We start from the raw sequence: 16764 nt of genomic DNA on the forward strand, positions 1-16764 counted from the left end.
ATGGGGCCCTATCAAGACATCACCAACAATGCCTGCCCAAACGTTCACAGAAAATCTGTGTTTATGACGTGATTGCACAATTTCGTGCGGATTCTCGTCAGCCCACACATGCTGATTGTGAAAATTTACAATTTGATCACGTTGGAATGAAGCCTCATCCGTAAAGAGAACATTTGCACTGAAATGAGGATTGACACATTGTTGGATGAACCATTCGCAGAAGTGTACTCGTGGAGGCCAATCAGCTGCTGATAGTGCCTGCACATGCTGTACATGGTACGGAAACAACTGGTTCTCCAGTAGCACTCTCCATACAGTGACATGGTCAACGTTACCTTGTACAGCAGCAACTTCTCTGATGCTGACATTAGAGTTATTGTCAACTGCACGAAGAATTGCCTCGTCCATTGCAGGTGTCCTCGTCGTTCTAGGTCTTCCCCAGTCGCGAGTCATAGGCTGGAATGTTCCGTGCTCCCTAAGACGCCGATCAATTGCTTCGAACATCTTCCTGTCGGGACACCTTCGTTCTGGAAATCTGTCTCGATACAAATGTACCGCGCCACGGCTATTGCCCCGCGCTAATCCATACATCAAATGGGCATCTGCCAACTCCGCATTTGTAAACATTGCACTGACTGCAAAATCATGTTCGAGATGAACACTAACCTGTTGATGCTACGTACTGATGTGCTTGATGCTAGCACTGTAGAGCAATGAGTTGCATGTCAACACAAGTACCGAAGTCAACATTACCTTCATTCAATTGGGCCAACTGGCGGTGAATCAAGGAAGTACAGTACATACTGACAAAACTAAAATGAGCTCTAACATGGAAATTAAGCGTTTCCTGACGCATGTCCACGTAACATCTTTTCTTTATTTGTGTGTGAGGCATGTTTCCTGAAAGTTTGGCCGTACCTTTTTGTAACACCCTGTAATCATAAAGAGAAAATAACGAATTTTCTATCATTTAAATTATTCTCTTGCAAAGACAATAAACACTTATTTGATGTGATTTACCCTCTCTTATATTTCACTATGATTTCTATTACTGAAAATTATGATTTCAAAGTGGTTTAGTGCGCTGACAATAGGCCAGCAGAGATATGTATACATAGCTTCAAGTGAAAATATCATGGGTTACAACACACTGTTACACTGTTGCTGTGAACTACAGATAGTACTAGATGGCAGTGCAGAGATCTTTTCTTGGGTTATCAACAATCCTAACAGAAGGCATAAAGTGCAAGGGCAGGACAGAATTTTTACACACAGTGCAAGCAAGAGTCTGATGCCACCAGCCTGACTAACTGCTAACCTTCCACCCCTTTGATATTTTCAAGTTCCAACCAAAACATGTTAATACACCATACAAAACTGAAATACATACATAAACTACAGATAATTTAGGAAGACTGTATAAGTTGATTCTGAAAAACTATTTGTACAGTATTCTGAGCACCATTTGTACATGAAAGCAGCCACACTGAAAGATGATTCACGAAGACATAAAATCAGCTTTATTGAAATGTGTCAAATAAAACATCACAATAATGATGTCTGGAAAAAAACACTATTCAAAGTGATTTTCTGCTGAATGAAGTGAGAAATTTCTGAATAAAAGCCTGCCTAAAGTCAGGAATTTTAAATCTACTGAGCAATCAAAATACATTTTGAGAGCAGGTGTTCATCATTAGGAGATTCATATCAGTTTCAAACACAATACTTGTATTTTTCATTGGTCACATTACATAAAAAGAAATTTCCTACTGGGCAGTACCTGTAACACAAAGATAACTATTTCCTAAAACCCCAGCGATGCTCATTGCATCTATAGTAATGAGCAGACCCTCTGCAAATATACCAAGAGTCACACTGAGACCTCCACAGAACAAAATTACCCCCTCAACCTCGTACAGAAACAGATCTCCCAAATCTTGCCTCTTCAGTCACCTACCACCTCCCTCATACCCACCATCCAGCCACAAAGGAGCACTCCCTTCGTGACTTAGAATGACCCAGGACTGAAGCAATTAAATTAGATTCTCTGCCAGGGTTTCGACTACCCCTTGTCATGCTCTGAAATGAGAAATCTCATATCTACTATCCTTCCCATCCCTCTGACAGTGGTATTCCGCCGTCCTCTGTACCTACGTAACATCCTTATCCATCCCTAATCCATCCCTGCTACCAAAATCTTCTCTCTTGGCTCATATCCCTTCAACAGACCTAGATGCAAGACCTGTTCCATGCATTCTCCTACTATCACCTACACCAGTAAGGACACAGTCATCTCCTATACCATCAAACGCAGGGCTATCTGTGATAGTAGACACATGATCTACAAACTCAGCTGCCACCTCTGTGCTGCTTTCTACATGGGCATGACAACTAGTAAGCTGTCTGTTAGCATGAGTGGCCAAGAGACAGCTGCACCATGCAGTTGCTAAACATGCTGTCCAACACAATGTGCTTCACTTCAATGACTTCTTCACAGGCTGCACCATCTGGATCCTTCATATTGTTGTGACTCGCCGATCATTCAAAGTGCCGCCGAGCAATTACGCGCGTCCTCTACGTGCGGCGCTGTCTGCCAGCCATGCAGCAGCTGCGCCACCTAAGTGGCCAGCCAGGCAGCGGCCGCTAGACTTGGACTCAGTGTTCATTCAAATGTTACCATGTTCACATGTATTGCTTGTCAACTTGCTCTGTTACTTATATGTGTTGTGTCGTTTTGAAATATATGTGTTCAACTCGACGTTATAACAATTGGCGACGAGGATGGGATTTTTCCTTTTCACCGTTGACCCACAGGTTTTCATGGCTACTGTTGAGCAACTATTGCAAGGTCTCATCGAACAGCCAAATGCTTCTAACATCGGCGATTTGCGATTTCGTCGCGGCGTCAAATGCGGGGCGTTTCTCGTCGTTGGCTATACCTCCTTTTCCTCCTTACGACGAGACGGTGGAAGACTGGTCTGATTATGAAAAACGTCTTCGACAGCACTTCTTGGCATTTCATGTCACGGACGAACAACCATGTAAGTCTTTGTTCCTTTCCTGGATTTCACCTCAAATGTATCGGTTGTTGTCGCAATTGGCTCCTTTGAAGGATCCTGCATCTTTGTCCTTTGCTGAAATGTGCTCACTTCTGTATGTCTATTTTCAAAAGCAAACACATGTGGTAGCCTCTCGTGTTGCCTTTTATCATTGTCAAAAACAGCCACATCAATCCTATCGTGCTTGGGCTACTGAACTTCATGGCCTCAGTCGAAAGTGTCAATTTGTTACTGACGTTCACAAAGAATCCTATCCGATTCCATGGTACGGGGTGCTATTATCCAGTCGGCGCCCGACAAAGAAGTTTGGCAACGTGCCCTTCAGTTGGCGAATCCGACTCTAGATGAAGTTCTCTCCATTGTGCAGTCTTTTGAAATTTCTCGTGCCACTGGGGTGCAAATAGAGGCGTGGGGTGATGTTGGGGAAATACAACCTCCGTGCGCTGTTGACGACGTCTGCGGCACGTCCCAGCCGGCCGAAGTGGTCGCAGTGCACTCCCACGCGCAGCCTTGGCCTAACCGTAAACAACCCGCTAAGAAACTGCAGCAAAACCCCCGGCAATTTCCTTCATGTCCGCAGTGTTTTACGAAACATTCACGCCAGGATTGTCCCCAACGTTGGGCTGTGTGTCACAACTGCAAAAAGAAAGGTCATGTGTCTTCCGTTTGCAAATCCGACTGCATACATGATGTTCATGAACATGACGCTGATTCTGATTCTGTGTTGTCTGTCAATTGCACTTCTTCCCTTTCAGGGAAGTTATTCCTTACTGTCCAAATCCTTGGTCGAGATGTTTCCATGCAGGTGGATACCGTTCTGCTGCCACTATAATTAATTCTCAGACGTATCTTCAGTTGGGTTCTCCACTCCTGTCATCTGTCACTCGGCAATTACGGACGTACAATAAACAGAAGATTTCTCTCTTAGGACAATTTAATGCTGAGGTATCTTATAAATCCATCGTTCGCACTGTTCTCATATTTGTGGTCGACCAGAGTAACGCAGATAATCTTTTTGGTTTCGATGCCTTTCGTGTTTTTGGGTTCTCCATAGATGACTCTGTCAATATCGTCTCTGATGCTATTCCTTAAGCTCAAATGGATTCCTTGTCGACGACATTTTCGTCCCTTTTTTCTCCTGGGTTAGGCCGTGCAAATGACTTTGAAGCTCATATGACGCTCAAACCCACTGCTCGGCCTAAGTTTTTTCGGGCTCGGCCCATTCCTGTGGCCCTTCATGATCGGGTAAAAGGGGAGCTGGATCATCTCACTACTTCAAGGGTCTTGCTTCCTGTCACTTCCAGTGAGTGGTCCTCTCCTGTCGTCGTCGTTGCTAAGCCAAATTGTGATATTCGTCTCTGTGGCGATTTCAAAGCCACTGCCAATGCTCAATGCCTCATCGACACTTACCCTATGCCCCGTCCTGAAGAACTGTTCACTAAACTTGCTGGAGGCCAGTATTTTTCTAAAATTGACCTGTCAGTAGCTTATCATCAACTTCCTCTCGATGCTGCTTCCCAGCAGTTTCTGGTCCTTAACACGCCTTTCGGCCTCTATCAATACCAACGCTTGCCGTTCGGGGTTGTTAGCACCCCTGCTCTCTTTCAGCAATTCTTGGAACAATTATTGCTCCCTGTCCCTGGGTGTATCAATTACATGGGCGACATTGTTGTCACTGGCTCCACCACTGAAGAACATCTTCAAAATCTCCGCACACTTTTTCATGTCTTACAGACTGCCGGTCTTAAGTGTAATCTTCAGAAATCAAAATTTTTTGAGGCATCTATCACATACTTGGGGTTTCAACTCTCTCGGGATGGTATTCGTCCGCTTCAGCAAACTGTCGCTGCGATCGATGCCCTTCCTCGCCCTACATCTGTTAGGGAACTGCAGGCCTTCTTGGAGAAAATAGCATACTATCACAAGTTTTTACCGTCTGCGGCTTCGGTGGCTCAGCCGTTGCATCGCCTGTTGCATAAAAACGTGCCTTTTCACTGGTCAGTGTCATGCGATGCGGCTTTCCAGAAATTGAAGACTACGCTGAAACAGGCCCCGTGCCTGGCTACTTATCGACCTGGCCAACATCTTGTTCTTGCCATGGACGCCTCTCAATACGGGGTCGGTGCAGTCCTTGCGCACCGGTTTTCTGACTGTTCACAACAACCCATTGCTTATGCCTCCAAAACACTCACAGATGCCCAACAAAAGTATTCTCAAATCGAAAAAGAAGCTTTGGCCATTATTTATGCTCTTCATAAGTTTGGTGTTTTTCTCTATGGCTCAAAATTTCATCTTGTTACGGATCACAAACCACTTGTTTCCTTGTTTCACCCATCAACGTCACTTCCCGACAAGGCTGCACACCACCTCCAGCGTTGAGCTCTTTACTTGTCTCGTTTCAATTATGAGATTCATTTCCGGCGAACGGCTCAACATGTAAAAGCTGATGCTCTATCTCGCCTTCCCATGGGTCTTGATCTGGCATTCGATAGGGACGAACTTTTGTGTTTCCACCTAGATGTTGCCGAGCAACTGGTTGTGGATGTGTTCCCCATCCCCGGGGACTGGCTGGCGGCTGCTACGGGTTCTGACCCTACCCTCTCCCGGGTTTTACGCTGTATTCAGAACGGTTGGCCAGATCGCCCGTCCGCTAAGACTTCTGATCCGTTGCGGAACTACTACGCTTTGCGCTACCACCTCACGGCTAGGGATGGTGTTATCCTCCTTTCCACTGACAATGCTTCGCCGCGTGTTGTAGTACCTGCGTCTTTGCGTGCTTCGGTCTTGCGCATCCTTCACCAAGGGCACTGGGGAGTGTCTCGAACAAAATCTCTGGTGCGCCGTCATGTGTACTGGCCTGGCATCGACTATGAAATAGTACACATTGTCGCTGCCTGCGGCCCTTGTGTGTCACAGGCCGCCGCTCGAAGTCATCTTTGTCACCGTGGCCTTCACCTGAGAAGCCCTGGGAGCACATTCATGCTGACTTCGCGGGACCCTTTTTAGGTACTTATTGGCTCCTAGTCATTGACGCCTGCTCTAACTTTCCTTTCATTGTCCGTTGCACGTCGCCTACCACCGCGGCAACCACAAGCGCTCTCGCCCACGTTTTTTCTTTGGAAGGCCTCCCCTCTACTCTTGTTACTGATAATGGTCCGCAATTTGCCTCTTCCGAATTTGCGGATTTTTGTGCTCGTCACGGCGTTATGCATGTCACGGCCATGTCTCCTGATATATCAACTGAACTTGCCGCAATGGGCGGATTGGTGCACAGGGCCCCAGCAGATTCGACCCCTACGTCTCCTGTCATCTCGACCCGTTATCATTGGGGACACTTCTGTCCGTACGGGAAGCCTCCTCCTCAAGACTTAAGGCCAGTCAAACAACGTCTATGGACATTAGCCATCTCCAGGCCACCTCCATCAAGACCAGTGCAACAATTTCAAAGGGGGGAAAAGTGCTGTGACTTGCCGATCATTCAAAGTGCCGCTGCGCAATACCGCGCGTCCTCTACGTGCCGCGCTGTCTGCCAGCCATACAGCAGCCGCGCCACCTAAGCAGCCAGGCAGGCAGCGGTCGTTAGCCTTGGACTCAGTACTCTTTCGAATGTTACCGTGTTCACAAACATGTATTGCTTGTCAACTTGCTCTGTGACTTATATGTGTTGTGTCGTTTTGAAATATGTGTGTTCAACTTGACATTATAATACATATCAACACCATTTTTTTCTGAATAAGGCAGATGGGAACTCTCTCTGCAATACATACACGTTCCCATAACCCCTCCCTATGCCCCCGCCTCAACCTTCACTAGTCACTGCCCTCCCCCTATCTACTCCCTCCCTGCTCCCACTCCAGGATTGCATAGCCTTCTATTCTGCCAATGTGCCTACCAGTCTTTTTCCTCTTCTCTACTTCTCTCCTTTTCTGCACCCCCCCCCCCCCAAAAAAAAAGTGTCACACACACACACACAAACCTTCCAATTGCACCAAGCAACCCTACCCTGCCCCACCACATCACTGCACATTTTCACAAGCAACACAACACCTTGCTCTACCCTTACCCCTATCTTCCTATCCATGCCTCCTGCCCACCCACACCAGATTGCTTCTCCCATCAGAGTCTGTTGGAGTCTGCAGTCAGACCGCAGGGGCCAGAGACTCGGCTCTTGTGTGTGTGTGTGTGTGTGTGTGTGTGTGTGTGTGTGTGTGTTTTTCTATATTTTTACATAATATATAATATTTTCTATATCATTAATGCAGAATGACGAAACCTACATTTAAATTTGTATTTGGCAAGAGGCCACATGCACAATGGGTCATAGTGTACCAGCACCCTTACAGCATCTTCATATTTTCTTGTCAATGGTGTACAGGTAGGACAACAGTTTATAGGGTTTTTACCCTTATGGTTATTACATGACAATTATATGGATGACAGCAGCATTATTTCTTGTCATCTCCCAATACCATAGGTAGAAACATTACATGAAACTCAAAGTCAACAGAAACATTATCATAACAGAGCTACAAAATGTATTGATACCATGATTATTAGCAACAACACGTCTGGACAGCTGTGCATGTTAAAAGCACTGCCTCCAGGAAATGTCGGAGCTCTGGCACTAGACTGAATCTGCCTGGCAGATTAACGATGGCGGATGGTGTGCCAGGTAACTTGATAGCTTGTTTCCCACATCCCGTTAGGTGAATATTGGGTGGGACCCAATTCCTACCTCAGTTACATGATTCGCGAACATTTTCACTCGCTTTCACATGAATCACAATTACACACAAACAATTATTCCCAGGGGAGGAGGGGAGTGTAACAGGGTACGACAGGAAGGGCATCTGGCAAAACCCTAAACTAACCACACAAAATCTGTTAATACCAATGCCAATCCTGTACTGTGAAGGACACAAGAACACGAAAAAGAAGCAGCTTAACAACAGCCTTTAAGATAATATCAAAGTTGGTTGGTTGTTTTGGGGAAGGAGACCAGACAGCGAGGTCATCGGTCTCATTGGATTAGGGAAGGACGGGGAAGGAAGTCGGCCGTGCCCTTTGAAAGGAACCATCCCGGCATTTGCCTGGAGTGATTTAGGGAAATCACGGAAAACCTAAATCAGGATGGCCGGATGCGGGATTGAACCGTCGTCCTCCTGAGATGATATCAAAGAAATAATGTATATGTTTATCAGGAAAGTGAAGTACACATCAACTGTGGACAAAAATATGTGCATATTTCAGAACCTATCTAGAGCCTACACACAAACCCGTAGCTCTAAAGTAATGTATATTACTCACCAACACAGTTCAACGCAAATTTAAAATGGATCCTTGTACAGATTTTGATAAACACTCCTTCTGTTCAGTAACCAGATCATCCTCTTAATGAATGTAGGAAATAAAACTAATCGATGAGCTTTATGTATTTAAACAGTGACAGATGAAGATCTACACACCAATTGGCAGCAGATGCAAGTATGTGGGAAGTCAGAGACTTGCTAGCTTTTGAAACCAGAGGCTCTTTTTAGTAAAAGGAAGTTGGGTGCCAGTCTGCAGCAAATATACAGTCATAAAGGCTGAAATATTGAATAATGAGAACACAAACCCTACTCACCCACATATTTTATGACTCGCACTGCTAACAGTGTTAATCTTGGTGGTGCTGGGATTTCAAGACAATGTGAGTTCCAACTTTGTGAAATAAAAAGACTAACATTAACAGAGATTTTCATTTGTGCTTGGAACAACACTACAATACACATAATAAAAAACATTTTAGTGCTTTCCTCTTTCATAAAGAAAGAACTAATTTCTATAGCCATTCAGATGCAATGTATATCCCATTTCCCCAATACTGAGTACTAGGTTTCTGTAAGAGACATCCCAGTGTCATTGTCCATGACCTACATAAAAAAAATGTAGTCCTGAAGTTACACCTCAAATGAATGGTTCTTCATTATCATTCATGGCTTATTTTAATTGTCTCTTTACTTTCAACAATCTATTTATCGTAACCTTAACAGTAAAGTTGTAAGTTGTTGTATTTGAAATTCAGCATGGAAGAGGAAGAAGAAGATGACTTTTGCAGATATATTGCAGGAACTGAACCGGAAGACTCGTTAAGGACAAACGTGAACTATCTCGAGAAATTCCATAAACAAAGTTCAAGAACTGGCTTTAAATGATTACCCTGGGATTATACTACAACCCCTTATGCATCACTCACATAGAGACTGTGAAGACAAGATTAGAATAACTGCTGCACACACAGAGGCATTCAAACAATCATTCTTCTTGCACTCCATAGAGGAACGGAACAGGAAAAAACCCTAAAAGCTGGTACAATGGGATGTACCCTCTTCCATACACCCTCACAGTGGTTCACAGAGTACAGAAGCAGATGTAGAAGATGCTGAATTTAAGGTATTTTCAATAGCATGGTCAAGACTTCCCTTACTACATATGAAAACACACATCTGTTTTCAGGCAAAATGTCGGTACTGTCACTAAAACCTATAAAGATATATGCACTACACAAGCTTTTAGGACTAATAGTTCCTTCTTCGGAAAGGAGAGAGGGATAGACTGGTGAAGGTTAAAACAGAATGCCAAGTGACCCAACCTCACAATGAGAGGGACCCATCTTTTTAACCTACCTGAATCCATCTTTATCTCCATCCTGAAGAAGGAATTATTAATTCAGAAAGCAAGGATAATGTATATGCTTTTATATTTCTACCAACAGTATTTAAATTTCTCCTAAAAATACTGGCCAGAAACTCTGTCTCATAATGTTATAGCTCACTCGTGTGTCTTGTTGGTCCACTCAGAGTTCATCGACTTCCTCTTCCCTAACACTAGGAAGCCTGGAATTTCACAAACTTTTAAATGTGTGTTATATAGTTGCTATTATGAACAAGGATAGTGGGCAGGTCTCCAGGCAAAGTGAGAAAAAATGGCACTTTTTACCATTTGCATTACAGAAGGTGGTACTCTCTAGTTTAAGTTTTGATGTCAGGAAAGCTGTTAGGTATGTGGTTTGTAAAATGTTGTTGCCTGGGCTGGTACATTATGGATCTGAATGTCAAGTTTAACATCCTTATGCCGACAGAGGAGAAGCCTCAAATGCCGAGCACCGTGTGTCTTTCTTTCTTCCTTTGTAAAGTATGGTGCAGTGGTGGAGTATGTCAACTGACAAACTTGTGGAGAGCTTATGAAAAATTCTCAGAGTGGTTCCTTCCTGAACTAGCAATGGTTTTATGTAGCACTGTCCAGATGACAACTCATGGCAATCCATTCAGTGGGGAAACTAGTTTGAAAAATATAGACTAATAATCTGTAATATGGTTACCTGACTCCTTACTTTTGTTATAGCTCCTCCGTGTGCTTTTTTGCTTATGAGACAAAGTGAATGTTCAGCTATTGATTGGTTTTCATTTTGTATGAAACATGTACAGAATTTATCAAGTGTAGGGCCACATAGATGAAACTGGAATGGTAGTGAAAAATGGAAAAGTAAATATCAGAAGGGCACAAAATTGTGGGTAACTATGTGTGTGGAGCTTTTGTTTCTGGAGGAAGGGGGTGGGTGATATTTTTGAGGTTGTTTTTAGTGTAACGGGGGGAGGAAGAACAAAGAGGATGCTTGTGTTGTTAATAGAAAGGTACATTAAGGAGTATTTGGACCATTTCAGATTATTTTACCATATGGAAATTTGGAGAGATGGGCAATTAATCCCTTAATGAGATTTTCACTCTGCAGCAGAGTGTGCACTGATATGAAACTTCTTGGCAGATTAAAACTGTGTGTCGGACTGAGACTCGAACTCGGGAACTTTGCCTTTCGCGGGCTAGTGCTCTACCATCTGGGCTACCCAAGCACGACTCACGCCCCGTCCTCACAGCTTTACTTCCGCCAGTACCATGTCTCCTACTTTCCAAACTACACAGAAGTTCTCCTGCAAACCTTGCAGAACTAGCACTCCCGGAAGAAAGGATACTGCTGAGACATGGCTTAGCCACAGCCTGGGGGATGTTTCCAGAATGAGATTTTCACTATTTGACTGCAAGTCAAAAACTTGAATTTAAAAGTATTGAGACAGGGGCCTGTATTAATACAACAAAGATGTATTGGAATGGTATTGAATCTATTTTTGGCAGGGGTAAAAGGTGCTCTTCTATCTCGCAGAATTGCTGTTGGCTAAAGTAGGGTGGGCTGCTTGTGGAGGGAAAGGGGGTGAGCAGCATTTTATGATTGTCATGTTTCATTTCAAAACGAATGTTTTAACTTTTCTAACTTAATATTGGTTTGCTTATTGTAGGGAAATGTGCATTGGTTGGGACGAGAGGGGGATGTTTGTGGGAGTGAGATCTTGGGGGAGTATATGGAATAAGTATTTTATATAGTTCTATCTTATTCAGTGTTGTTTGATTTGTATGCTGAATGGTGTATTTTCTCACTAGTCTTTTTCTTTTTAGTTTGACTTGTTTTGTAAGTTTATTGTTAAAATGTGTTTCTCAATATTCGGTTTTAATTATGAATGTAACAATATGTGTTTAGTGGGTGTCACAAAATTCATTTTGGCTGTATGGGTAAATTGAAATTAATGGTACTAGATGTATGTTCATATTAACCACCTCTTCCTCCTTGTTCTCCTTCTTCATGAATATTGTTTATTTCTCATTTGCAAGTATCAGAGAGTTCATTTTAGCTACGCAGGTAGTGTGCAAATAACACTAACACCCATATGTTATAAATATCTTGTTACGTTTTGGATACTGATGTCCTAGAGTTCGTTTTAGCTCTATTGGTGAAGTGAATTTATCAATACCCTCAACTGTGGCATTATTTTTTTTTTTTTCATTCCTGTATATGCCAGCATTTTATTGTCAGCTGTCACCATGGAGTTCTGTTTAGCTATACAAGTTAACTGAAGGTAATAAACCAGCTATTCTGTGTTATTTGGATAACTCATGTAACACGAGAGTAATGGATTTTTAATAAATTTTTGAATTTGTTTCATATTTGAGGGGAGAGGATGGAAGATGTATATCAAGTTTTGTCCATGCCAAAAGTTCCCAAGGTGCCTCAACAGTTACATACTGCACTGCACTCCCGCATACTCACACATTCACATACTTGTGAGAGTATAATTAAACTCTTGACATTGGGGCACAACTGGATCTATTTCCAACAAGAATAATGGCTGATAAAGTCAAACAAGTGCAACACATGCTGGCTCAAAATCAAATGACTTTATCTGAAAATGATATAGGAGGAATAGGGGATTAGCAAGAACAGTATAAATGCCATCACTCACAGGGATATGGGCAAGTGGTAGATCTGTTCCTGATTTGTACTACATAGACTTACTGACAGACAGAAGGCAAACAGATGGAAACTGATGATGCCATTGACATGTTCAGCCAAAAATCAATCTTATCATCAAATCATCTAAAGGAATGACATCAGATGCGCCATCATGACCACGGCACACAGCTCTCTACATCAAATGTATGTCAGATGATTATTCCAATCGAATAAAAATGAAATCATCAATTTCTAAAAATGCTGATAACACAGATTGTGGCAACCAAAGCTTACATTGAAAGAAAATGTTATTTTGCTTGTACTTTCTGCTTTCTTTATTTTATAATACCAATAATGAAACCTTTTAGGTGCACTTTGGATACTAGAAAAGACAGTAAGTCACCACTAAGGCATGAACAATATCTTGGACATTAAATCCTGGGAGCTATAAGAAGCAGAACTCCAAATATGTATTAAAACTTATGATATCATATTCATAAGCATAACAAAACTAGGCAAACTCCAACAGAACCCTCATTATTTGATGCAAAGCACTTTTTTCTTTTTTTTAATTTGATAACTTCATCTGAATGTCACAAGATATATGGCTGATGGTAAACAGCTATTATTTTAACCAAAATAAGGCTTTTATGAATAAAAGTAGTTACATCACTCAAGACTAAGAAGGAAACATGCCAAATAACCCATTTGGAGTACACTTCCAAGCAAACAGGATCTTACAGGGAAGACGTGACAAAAGGGTAGACAGAAACAAAAATTACTGAAAAAGTGCTAAAAAATGATCAAATGAGATACGCAAAATATTCAAACAAAACAGAAAAGGTGACATATAAAGAAGTGCCTTGAGTACAGGAACAGAAATGCGGATATTAAACTGCAAGCCACTCACAATCTTGGTTGTGGTGACAGACTGATCTGTATAATTAATTGTGTAGGCTTCCGTGGCCAGTCAGTCGACATAAAAGTTTCCTGGGTTTGGTACTGTGTCACAATGTAAAAACTACTACTGCTGGAGAAAAACCAATGTTTCACCCACGATTGCAGTGGCATTCTGCATTAGACCCAAAAGAAGGCCACTGTAATCGTGGCCGAAATGTTGGTTTTCCCCCAGCAGCAGTAGTTTTTACATTATGATGCAGTACCAAACCCAGAAAACTTTTATGCCAACAGACTGATCTGTAGTTTAGCCTGACATCAAGGTTTGGCTCACAGGTGACAGTTTTATAGGGAGTAGGGAAAGCCAACAAATGTAAATAAGAAATGAAAATTGTCTTCACAGATTGATTTGTAGTTTAGTTTTGAGTTCTGTGTTAACTATATTTCCTGCACGTTTCATTGTAATTAGCTAAAACAGTGAGTATAACTCATAAAAGCTTTATTACACAATAGACAAATCTCTCTCAAGTAATTTGCAGCATATTACATACATGTACCACACATCAACTATGAAAAAATCAAGAGGAAGGGGGTATGTACTTTGTCACTTAACAATAGCACAGTGAAAAACACTCAAATAATTTCATATCATGATGCTTACATTTTAAAACTCTATGGTTTGGTGTCAATAAAAAACTTATAAGTTGGAAGCAATTACTGACTTAACTAGTAAATATGATAATTGGAGGAGAGTTAAAGGCTTACTGAATGTAATTAACATCATTTTTGAAGATATTTTCTGGCAGACTAAATATTACATAATATCATTCCCAGTAATAAATAAAATATAGAGTATCAACTACTCCAAGCCAAAATAACTGTTTCTGGTCTTTTCAGAGACAAAGTTACTCATAAAACAGTATGGGAAATAGTTACTTAAATGATGATGATGAAATGGCAGAAAATTTTACAAATTGTTCAAGGGTGACCTATATTTTATGACAGTGGCAATGGCATGTTTTGTGACTTGGATATTTTAAAAATTAAGTTATGCAAAATAAATTGCACACAATTTTATAAAATCTCAAACGAGAAAATCAGTCTAAGGAACAATTTGGGACAGGGACTTAATACGACTGCAAATAATACAGTATGTGCAGTTGGTGCTTTGATAATAGAAACGTATCCCAGTGTTAATTATTGACTTACTTTTGTCAGCACAGTGGCATCTGATGTCAAATTTACTTCCATTAATCAGTGACATTACAGATGTGCAAATTATAGATTATCTACACATAGGCTTAGTGTGTGAAACTGAAAGGCGACAATGACGTGGAAAGTTGAGCTAAGGGCTATGCAAATTCTATTGCTTAATATTCACAGCACCATCGCCCCTACAGCTGCTGCAAAACAGAGTGAGGTTTGCTTCTAGGCACATCAGCATAAAGGTTATCTACCTGCTCCCACATCAACATTAACTCTCCTACCATCCCCCCCCCCCTCTCCCTCTCACTAGGGTTAGCTGTGTGGATGGGATGAATGAGGCATTAGCCCCTACTAAAGGAAAAAAAAATTAACTAATTTGGGGGGGGGGGGGGGGGGCATGGAGAAACAGATGTAAAAGAGAGGAGGATGTCATTGAGAACACACACACAAAAAGTACAAACATGGTGCAGGTAAGATTACACTCCCCAAGGCAGCTGCCAATAATTCTTCTAGGGAACATCTCCTGTCCTATTTTCCACACTTGACTTCAAAATGTGGTACAACTGTCTATGAAACTTGGAAAGTTTCCATGTACCTAGGGAATCTTAACTATACTATGACTTGGTGACTTATCAATCTATTTAATGTAATTTACATTTTTTTAATATTCCTGTAGGCCTATATGTTTCACATTTATGAAAGTTTTGTTTTAAAATTAACACACAGACGACTTACGCATGCTTGGAGAAAATATATCACCACTGAACAGCACTAATGGATTAAGATGGCTGAAAGATTTAATTGCAGTACAGAATCTTGCTGCTCCTCCCACTGGTTCCGTTGCTCTGGACTCGATGTTATATACATCATTATAATGCAGAATCGTAATGGGAGAAGTAGCCATGGCTCCACCTGACAAGGTAGTGAGTGTTCTCCGACCTGCCTGGCGTACCTCTAGAGACGCCTACATTGGAGAAATACAATTAGTTATTAGTTACGATTGTGAAGTGATGTTGCTACACTTTCTAACATAACGTCTGTCTACATACAATATGAAATGTGGAACAACAAGATTTCAAAATACTTTTAGTAACCATAATTGCTAACCAAATTAAATGTGTAATGTACGTTTACAGCTATTTTGTGCGAAACTGCGCACGAAAACTGCAGTGATGGCCAGCAATTTAAAATGTAATGCATTAAATAGTGGTGCAACTGTCGTAACATATTTTCTACTTATATCAACAAATATTAAGCGAATAAGGCAATAGCTGTGATTTGTGTGCGCATAAATTAGGTGCAACTAAGTTCGTAATTGTTGGCGCTCTTAAAGCAGGTGTTGGAAACAGTGGCAAGAGAAAACTGTACAAAATGATGTGGTGCAGGCGAATTTTACTCTCATGCCTGGTATTTGACAACAATCGTCATGCAAAGTAGAAATTCTGATTTTTCTATGAAAACACGATAACCTGTTTCAGCCATCCAACAACACTTCTCACACCCGACGAAACCTCTCCAGGTACATCAAATGAGGAAGACTCAACCAAATTACTCCACTTTGACCTCAATGCTGCCTGAGCAGCAAAGCCTGCCATTCTGAGGTGCAGCTTCCAAATTTTTAATGATAAACTACAAAAAAGATTAAATTTTCAAAGAATACATGTGAATTACTTCGAACAGGACAAGATCTGAACTTTAGCACAAACATTAAGTTAGCATGACTGGAATCGCTCTATAAGGTATATGCCAATCTTTATTTCTCCTTGAGTTCATATGCAGTTTTTCTACACACTGGAAAACATGGGAGATGTGATGTTTTACGACTCCATGCGAAAAAAATCTTACATTTAATGCTGAATTGATAAGTATCTTTATTTTGGATGCGAGAGTTCCGTTAGACGCAAACTGACAACCAACTATCCCTTGACAATTCGTAATATACACTCTCCCATAAACGTAAGTACTAAATTGTTTGAAATTCAACAGCACTGTCAAATTCTTGTTGGCCAACATTACAACATAGAATTCCCCACAGATACTAATGAGCACCTAGGAAATTTGAAACACAAATATTACTTACGCGTAGCTTAACTATGGACAGATCGACTACGTCATTCAGATAACGCTACCGAATCCGTTTAAGTATTCGTCGACAGTGTATGTGAATCAATTCGGGTCAGGGAACATTTATTTAACAATTACTCTCTTCACAAACGCGCCAATGACTTTAGCCTATTCACAAATAAGTGCAGCGACAATTTTTCGAACCTTTTACGAATCTGT

The 16764-nt window shown here is 41.5% G+C and overlaps 1 protein-coding gene across 1 annotated transcript in view; it reads right to left on the bottom strand.

The window, feature by feature from the left end:
- LOC126194821 (trifunctional nucleotide phosphoesterase protein YfkN) overlaps nt 1-16456 on the bottom strand; it is a 202068-nt gene extending 185612 nt beyond the window's left edge. Inside the window, exons 1-3 of the mRNA XM_049933147.1 lie at nt 16327-16456; nt 15951-16110; nt 15217-15445 (exon numbers count right to left, since the gene is read on the bottom strand). Of these exons, the coding sequence (XP_049789104.1) occupies nt 15217-15445; nt 15951-16076 (355 nt within the window). The 5' untranslated portion in view covers nt 16077-16110; nt 16327-16456. The remainder of the gene's footprint in view (nt 1-15216; nt 15446-15950; nt 16111-16326) is intronic.
- Nucleotides 16457-16764: the final 308 nt, after the last annotated feature.

Source organism: Schistocerca nitens, chromosome 7, assembly GCF_023898315.1.
Source record: "Schistocerca nitens isolate TAMUIC-IGC-003100 chromosome 7, iqSchNite1.1, whole genome shotgun sequence".
NCBI classification, from domain to species: domain Eukaryota; kingdom Metazoa; phylum Arthropoda; class Insecta; order Orthoptera; family Acrididae; genus Schistocerca; species Schistocerca nitens.